The sequence below is a fragment of the Belonocnema kinseyi genome, chromosome 1 (assembly GCF_010883055.1).
Source record: "Belonocnema kinseyi isolate 2016_QV_RU_SX_M_011 chromosome 1, B_treatae_v1, whole genome shotgun sequence".
In the NCBI taxonomy this organism is placed as follows: domain Eukaryota; kingdom Metazoa; phylum Arthropoda; class Insecta; order Hymenoptera; family Cynipidae; genus Belonocnema; species Belonocnema kinseyi.
The window spans coordinates 179,828,873-179,837,714 of record NC_046657.1 but is presented as its reverse complement, the minus strand read 5'-3'; the positions used below and the strand labels follow the sequence as shown (position 1 = coordinate 179,837,714).

The 8,842-nt window shown below is 39.3% G+C and overlaps 1 protein-coding gene across 4 annotated transcripts in view; it reads left to right on the top strand.

Moving 5' to 3' along the window:
- Positions 1-8,842, top strand: part of LOC117174393 (putative beta-carotene-binding protein) — a 219,510-nt gene that overhangs the window by 178,241 nt on the left and 32,427 nt on the right. For 2 of the 4 annotated variants that reach the window (XM_033363485.1, XM_033363502.1), the window contains exon 6: positions 4,979-5,509. The exons of 1 other annotated variant lie outside the window; for it this stretch is intronic. In XM_033363485.1, coding sequence (XP_033219376.1) covers positions 4,979-5,133 — 155 coding nt within the window. In that variant the 3' untranslated portion in view covers positions 5,134-5,509. The remainder of the gene's footprint in view (positions 1-4,978; positions 5,510-8,842) is intronic. One more of the 4 variants, XM_033363494.1, reaches the window with a different exon arrangement.

Sequence of the window (8,842 nt, the reverse complement as noted above, 5' to 3'; positions counted from 1 at the left end):
CCTTTGCGCTGGAGAGACTTATACATACCTGGGCGCGCCACAGAGCCGCATTCAGGATGTGACATCTATAAAGGATACTCTCCGAAGCAGATACAAACGTCTTATCCGACAGATTTGGTCTTCCGAACTGTCCCAGTACTACTCTATTCATTTGGAGTAGTTCCATGGACGAAGAATGAGCTCAGATCTCTTGATATCGGGACAAGGAAGGTTATGCGCATGAACAAAAGCATGCATCTTAAGTCTTCCGTTCCGCGACTGTACATCTCACGCCGTCAAAGGGGTCGCGGAATATTGAGTCTTGAATGTCTTTACAACAGGATTATTCTGGGTACAGCACATTTGAGTTGCAAATGGAAGAGACCCTCTTCTTAAAATGGTCAGGAATCACGAGGATGTAGGCAAAGGAGCATTTCTGTACAAAGCAGCGGAGGAGGCTGCTGAAACACTCGGACTTCACTTCAGTATTAGGGGTGAGCAAAATGCATCAAATCTAATCCATCTCGAGTACTCTATCTGAAAGCCCGGATTAAGAAAGCACAAGAGAAAAACTTTCGTGAACAGCTCCTAGATAAGAGGATGCACGGTATCTTCCACAGAAATGTGAAGGATCAGTCAATGTCTTGTGAGCTAACGTTTGCTTTCCTTAAATCGCCCGGATTGAAGTCTGGTACAGAGGGTTTCATTTTTGCATGCCAAGACGGTGTCATTTCCACCTTAACATACCGTCGCCACATTTTGACCCAAGATATTCCCGATGATAGCTGCAGAGCGTGCCATGCACACCCCGAGCATTTAGCTCACATACCGTCCTTATCATCGGCGCTCTTGGAGGTGCCAAGCTTTCACTTGCTAATAGCCTAAAAAGCATCCCTGCGTATCAACAATATGCTAGAACACTTACGGGGAAAATGCAGAAGGCGGTTATCCGTGGGTCGCTCCGTGTTCTTAGGGTCCACGAGGCTTTTGCTGGATCGTCGTATTGATTCCTTTACAGACTGTAACCACCTATCTCACGGTTTTGAGACGTGATTATGGCTGAAATTTTACCGCGATTTCGCTGGAAGCGGGTTCAATTTTTCAGATTAGCACCCGCTCCCGGCGAAATCTTGCGGTTGTCCTTATGACAAATTTTTAATTATATATATTGGTAAACAATACTCCCACGAATAAATCAATTGAAATTCTTTATTATTTAACCTTTGCTTAAATAGTGAACTTTTGTCGAAATAACCTTAGAAATATTAGGTCCCATACAGGAGGAAATGGAGGTTAAAACTTCAAATGTAACTTTTTTTAAAGCCAGAACTATCCTCATGGTATCAATATCCGAAACCCTTCCTACGAAAGCGAAAAACCTTACAGCCTCGGAATTTCTCCTATACAAAGGTGCATGTGTTCAGTGTCCCGGGAAGAAAACTGTGTCCCTGTTTAAAAATCAATTAAAATCCTCTAAAAAACACCCTTTCGTTACCCAGCGAGCGTATCGCAATCCATAAATTCCTGGATTACTTGGAGGATAGCACTAAATTCTGTAGGACCGACGCATCACACTATCCAAGAAAATATCTGATCAAATTCTGGGGCAGCCTTTCAATGTAATAGACACCTAGAAGGCAATAAATGTATGTATATAAATATACACATATAACATTTACAAAATAATCTTTTTAACGTTTTTACTACAATACTCTTATCAGATTCCTACTATAACAACGATTTTTTTCCTCACTCAAAAGTGATTGAACTTTTTCAAGCCAAAAAATTGATTATACGGGTAATAGTACCAGCTAGAAAGTCACTTCGCGCTTAACTGGCACGGAGTGCCAGTTCCCCGGGAGACGAGTCCCACTGAATTCGACACTTCGGCTTCGACACTCGTTATGACGGGTTCGTCTTTCGCTCACATTCCAGAGAACAACGATTTCGTGTGACTATAGAGGTACCTCTCTCACACAATAGTTGAGTTCCGTGTTTCGTAGTTCTGTGAAGTGAATTAGGTGTTTTAAAATGGAGGTGATTGAAATATGAAAGTTTTGAAATTTTATATTTAATTTTAGTTAGAAGAATAATAGTAGTTAGGAAATTTATAATTGAATAAGAAGCTTTCTTTGTGATTGTATTTCTCGTCTCTTGGCTCGCCCGAAATTCCTTTGTTAAACATTTCATAGCAATTGGAATCCATAAGGTTCTTTGTTTCCGCAATGTTGATTGACCCGCATTGTGGCTCGTAAGAGTTTGTGGATGAAGGTCACACAAGGTATTTTTTTTAATGCTTTTTGAAACAATATTAAGAATTATAAACCTCTTTTTGCAAATAATTGCTGGGAATGGCAATGATTTTTCAAATTTCTACATCTCTATTTTGCTTTAAATCGTTCCATAGAAACTGACTTTTCATTTAAATGTTTTGTTGAGTTTCTACATTACGTTGTGGCCGTGGAATTTACCGACAAAACCTTCGGAAAATCCCGCTGATAATTAATCCCGGAAAATTTGCCTTCATGTGCTTTCAATTGAAGAGGAATGAAATTTAAAAACGGATATTTAAATTTAAATGTGCATGAATTTTAAAGAACCCAATATGCCATTCGGCTCAAAGTATAACCGTGCTCCTTTGGTATAGTTCTAAAAATTATATTACCGCCACAAAGTTTACGCAAGTGAGCTCAGAAACAGTTGTTTAGGCAGATTATGTCCTTATAATCTATTGTGTCTGACTTTCACGCTTTCTCTAGACTCCGAGAAGAATCATTTGGTTGGTACAGAGGTCGCCATTATAGGCAAATACTTCAAAGCTATTTTAGCCAACTTAGGATATACAGAGATTATTTCTATCCACCATTCAATCGGATCTTTCTTAAGATCGGCAGTTCGTATTCTTAGCAACAGACTGAGTTCATCCACATTTTCCTCTTATGATTGCATGCTCTTTTTCTTTTGCTTTTTCATTTGAACTAAGAGCTGGTGCCTCTTTCAACAAGTTGATTGTGATTTGTTACCTGCAATAAAGCAAGGTAAATTTTTATATTTTAAAATAGCAATTTTGAACTGCATGAAAATTTCGGTAGTTCTACACAATTCTAAAGTGGTACGTAAATTCTAAAAAAAATGCTCAAAGTTAATATATTTAAGGTAACTTAAATTTGAGCTAGGGAGGTTGTTGCAGCAATACGTTTTTCACAACGTGGGCAGCTTGCGAACAGACAATTGAGCTGTTAGAATCGATTTTTTTGCATCTGGGGTTCAGAAGAGTTGCAATAGCAAATAGTGGCACCTTTTCTACCTGACCAAATCTTTTACTGATTTTTGCCGTCATCACAATTTTCAGCTATTTTTCCATTGCCGTGCTTGTCGGCGGATTGTTAGTCAAATCGTTATTCATAGAAATCACTTTGCTTAAAGTGACATATTTTTCTGCCGTTCATTTCTTGAGGAGAAACCGCCGGAGGTGCCTCTTTCATTTGACCTGGGCTCATCGAAGATATTTAAAAAGTACATTTCAAAAACATATCATATTACTTTTAGGATAAGGTATATTATTATTTGACAGGTCATAAGATAGTAACGCTTGTGTCAGAATTTATAAAAGATGCTTTAAAAATGTGCCCTTCATTTGTTATACGCTTACTGAATTTAGGTGCAACTACACGCGGCCTATTGTAAGCGCAGAGGAATTTTGCACACTTGTGCAAACTATTGCAAGGGGGAAGGTAGTATTTAAAAAAAAATTCCAATTATTATTATAGGATTTTGATGCGCCGAATCCGAATCCGAACTCAAAATTGCTCCTGTATGTCAGGTTTTCAAGATATCCTAACCTAAAAGTGAAAAACGCGTTTTAGCTGTTTTTGAGGTTATATAACTGTACAAGAAAAATGTATACCACAAATCTAATAAGGAATTTGAAAGTAATAATTTTCCCCTTTTAAACCTACATGTATTTATTAGGATATCTTTATTTTTTATCAAAATATTGTTATTTGAAATTTTTATTTTAGCGTTTTAACTAATTAACGCTGAGATGTTCAGATTTATACAACGCATTCTTTATTGCTAACGGTACAATATTTTTTCTTCAAAATATTAGTACAAAATACAAAAAAAAAGCGTGCAGTCGTTTGGAACCAAACTTTTCACATTGATGAAACAATAAAAGAAATGAAACCCTTGTCTTTTCATTTCTATGGAACCCGTTTCCTAGGGGTAGAAACCACCCCTAACAAGCCAGAAGCATGCTAACCCACCCAACTCTGGGAACAATAAGTTTTGTCGCATATTTTTCTTGGAATAATGAAGTTCCATGCCACAAGTGCACTGTGCGTCCTTTTACAAATCACACCGAAGTAGGTTCTTCCGAATTGAGGTACGAGGTGAAAATTCGGGCCAGATAATGATGGGTTGAAACGAACTGCTTCCACCAGGTGATCTTGATACCATTTAGTCCCGGAGCGAAATAGTTCTTCATGCTTCTAATTGCATTTTTCATCTCCTCGGTAGAAAAAGGTGGACATTCTTCCTCAGGTTTTATGAGGACCCTGCACAGCTTCTTGAAGCAATTTATCTTACTTGAGTTTTATTTCTGCATATTTTGCACTTTGAGTTTAGGCGGGTCGTTGACAGTAACTGGAGGATCTTGAAATAGTCAAAATAGAGAAAAGCTGTCGATTTTTTTAAATAACAAGATAGTATATGTCCTACATGCTCGGGATGTGTATGATACGCTTTGCAGCTATCATGAGGAACTTCATAACTCAAAATGTGGCGAGAGTATGCTAAAGCGGAAATGACACAATCTTGATATGCCAAAATAAAATCCTCGTTGCGGGAATTTAATCTCGTCGTGTCTGATTTTTAATCATATTTGCGTTAAAAGAATTGATATGCAAAAGAAGTGCATAGCCTTAAGTTAATTATACTCACTTGAATAAACTTTCCGCTAGAATATTTATTACTATAATATTTGTTCATTTTTTAGGGCCAGCAACTAACCAAGTTTTGAACGCAAATAGTGGATTGCTGCTTGATGAACTGAAACCAGTATTGGAAACTTCGCTAGCAGACCTTTTTACGGATGTAGCAAACAAAATAACGAAATCATTTACATATAAGGAATTGTTTCCCGATAATTAAAGCTTGTTCATTAAGGGGTCGTTAATAATTTTGTAATTATATAAATTTGTATAATTTGCAATTTAAGATTGTTTCTGTTCTTTCTGTACCATATTGAGTGCAGTTAATGTATGGCTAAAGAATAAGGTACATATAGTCTAGGTGTGTCGACGTGATTCGCGAGAAATTGGCAGCTCATAAGAAATACAACACCAGGACGATCATTCCAAAGAAAGTCAAGAAGAAAACCATCGACTAGAAGTGGATTTTAAAGAAATTTGTCGACGCAACTGGACAAGTGTATGAATACAAGGCTCGCCTGTGTGTGCTAGGTTTTCAACAAGAAAAGAGAGTCGACTCCATCGAGACGTTCTCAGCGAAGAACAGATTGTGAAAGGTACTTCAAAATATTTTGGAATTTTTCAGAATTTTATTAAAACTGATTCTTAAAAACTAACATCCATCCGCACGTTATCTCTAAGACAGCTAGTTCTTATACCCTAGCCTTCCAGGCTCTGCCTCTCCTCGCAAGCTTGACCCTAATTTTTCGCTTTGGCTTGCATGACCATTTCCTGCATTCGCGGCTAATACTTAATATCTTTTCACTATTTACAATATTTACATTATCCTTCTATCCACCTTCTTTCCTATTCACAATCTTCCCTCTTCCACTCTTATTCCTCCTTCCTTCTCTTCTTCTCCATCTTACATAACATCCCCTCCACACATGCTACTAACCTTTTGTCCCTCCTTTCATGCATCTCCCTTTATTACCTCATCCTCGCTAGAAGCTTCTGACTTCCTTTGTCTCCTTTCTTACGAAAATATTGCGCTATCGCCTTCAGCATAATTCACACCAAAATCCTGTTAAACCTGGACTTCCATATTTCCTAACCAGACTACTGTCCCGCCTCTTCCAAAAATTTATTCAAATATTTACACGCTCGACTCCTAGTTATAATCTCTAAACTCGTTCTTGCTGTCTCCCTCCTGATAATATAGTTAGGCGTACTCCTTGCCAACCCTAATGCACACTTTATATACCTCTCCGGTATTCATTTACCTTCTCACTTCCTTCCACCTCCACACTTTCACTTCGTGAAACAAAACATTTATCACTAGCGAAATAAACAATTTTATTTTCCTTCCAAAATCATCTGCGAACAGCTTCTTTCCAGCCTCCACATCTGCCTCGTCACCACATTGGACCTTCTCACTCTCTATTACACAAACTCTATCTCCTCCTGTACCGCCTTTCTCTTTAACTTTCACTCAACTCCATTATCCTTTCCACCTCCTTTTCTGAACACCATAACCTTGGACTTTTCCGGATTGAACTCTTAACTATTATTATCTAGGTATCTTCTCAACCTCTTCATCAACTCCTTTAAAGCCTTCCTCGCTCTTTGCTAGAAGCACTATGTCATATGCATACGCGAGTGACCATATCTTCACCCCTTCTATCCCAAATCCTCCTGTCTTACTTAGGCCACTAGTTTACCTTTCATATCCGCGATTTAAATCGAAAAAACGCTGTGCTAAGCGGAAACTCTTAATTTAACGCCCTATTAATTAAGAAATCCTCTGAAAATTCCTTCCCTTCCCCTCACTCTATCTTTCGTCTCATGATATACTTTCGTACCTATCTTAGCAAATTCTCTATCCACTACATGCTGCAACAAGTAAATATTGTCGATAGTCCTATTTCCACACAAAAGCACGGAGGCGTCTCTGGCAATATTCCTTTCCTCTTGACATCCTTCCGCAGCTTATCCGCCAACGCCATCTCGTATACTTTGTACGCGGTATCCATTAGCGTGATCCTTCTATAATTTGCCTGTCTCTCCCTATACCCTTTTTATACAGAGTCAGGATCAACCCCTTTCTCCACCCTTTCGGGAATCCCTCCCATCTGCATACTTTTTTCACTACCTCCATTAGCCTCTCCGCTACGTCTTCTTTGTTCTCTACCCTATTCAGCCCTGCTGACTTAGTCCTTCCCAACTGCCTTAGCTGCCTCTCTATCTTTAAGTCATTTAGCTCTTCCCCATCTACCTAGCTTCACACTTATCCCCACTGTACGTTACCTAAATTTATTAATTACCTTCCACACGTCCCTTTCTGTGTTAACATTTCTCAAATCCTCTTCCAGATTTTTCTACTTTTCCTGTTCCTTATTGTTACACATAAATCTGACATTCTTTCTTAATTCTACGTATTCCATTCTTTTCGAAGTTACCTTTTTCCACTGTTTTTAGTTCCTTGTAATCTTTTTATATTTCCTATGCCACTACGGCTTTACTATTCCTTTCTTTTTTCCTGAATATCTTCGTCCGGCTCACCCTCCCTGTCAAAGACACTTGTTCTCCACATTGCCTTCCGCCGCTCTTCCCCCTTATCCATACATAATCTAACACCGATAACTCTAAATTACTTATTAATGTATATTCTTCCTCTTCATCCCCTGTTATACCATTCGACACTGTCTAACCTCTATCTTCCATCTAGTCTCTTGGAATCTCCTCGTCCTTATTTATTATCTTATTTTTCGATTTCTTTTGAAGCAATTTACTTCCTTGTAAAGGTCCCCTTCCCTGAAAAGGTACCCTTCCCTCCCAATTCGCGCATTAAAGTCCCCTCCTACTATCACCATACCTCATTGGCGCCCCTCTCTCCCGTCCTAAACCTCTTTCTCTAGTCTACTCCTGACCCCTGTTATAATTCCCCCGCTTATTCTCCCTTTTTTTTACTCTGACGACCTACTAGTTCCGCAATGTCAAATTCCTGAATATACCTCCAGAAATCCTGATTTTTTCGTTTACGCCTGCTACGTTCCTACCTTTGCCTTTCTCCCTTTACTTCCCTCCATCCTTCCACTTTCGTTCAGTTTTCTCTGTACATCGCTTTCCTTTCGCGTGAAATCGTGGCCAATGAAAAATCCCTTATCCTTTATCCTATTTTTATTTCGCATTACCCCTAACTTATCATCCCAGTCTTCTAATTATACGACTATAACTTTCACTTTAATTACATCTGTGTTCTGTCCCTCCGGACGCTTCAGTCTGGCAAGGGTTTTCGGATTTGGAACAGGATTAAAAAATCAACGGAACAACGGTTTATATATAAACAAAAAGAAAACTGAATATATTCTCCCTATAAGATGCATTGCACATTAATTCTACATGGGTATGTGTCATTTTAAGGTGTCTGCGTGTGACGGGTACGTGTGACTGCGAGTATGTGCTGCCGCTGATAATTTTAAATGTACCTAATTGTAGTTTTGTTCGTTGTTTACATGCTTAGGTGTTATGTCTATGGTGTGTGTGTGTTGTGTAAGCAGAAAAGCAGTGAAAAGATGAAGTCGTAGTGATGAGAACACAAAGAATAGAAAAGGCGGGTGCGGTGACATGCTCAGGCTGGTCCCTGAAAAACAATGTTTAAGAAAGCGGTGAGTGGTCGGGTTTACCGGTGTGCGGAATAGTCGCAGCGCATGCATGACGGGGGAGAAGCTGTAAGCGATCGGAATCAATCGTATGCGCGTCAATGACAGAGTGTGCATGTTGAGGGATAGGGGAGGCCTGGTGTGGTACAGGGTGTGCGTACGGTCAGTTGTTCTGGTGCGATTAGTTCGGTCCGGGTGGTCGGATGACTGCTTGTTGGTCCAGGGCATTGCCTCCTGGACCCGTCTCTCACAGAAAAACAGGTTTGGTGCGGTGCGGTGGGAGAGAGG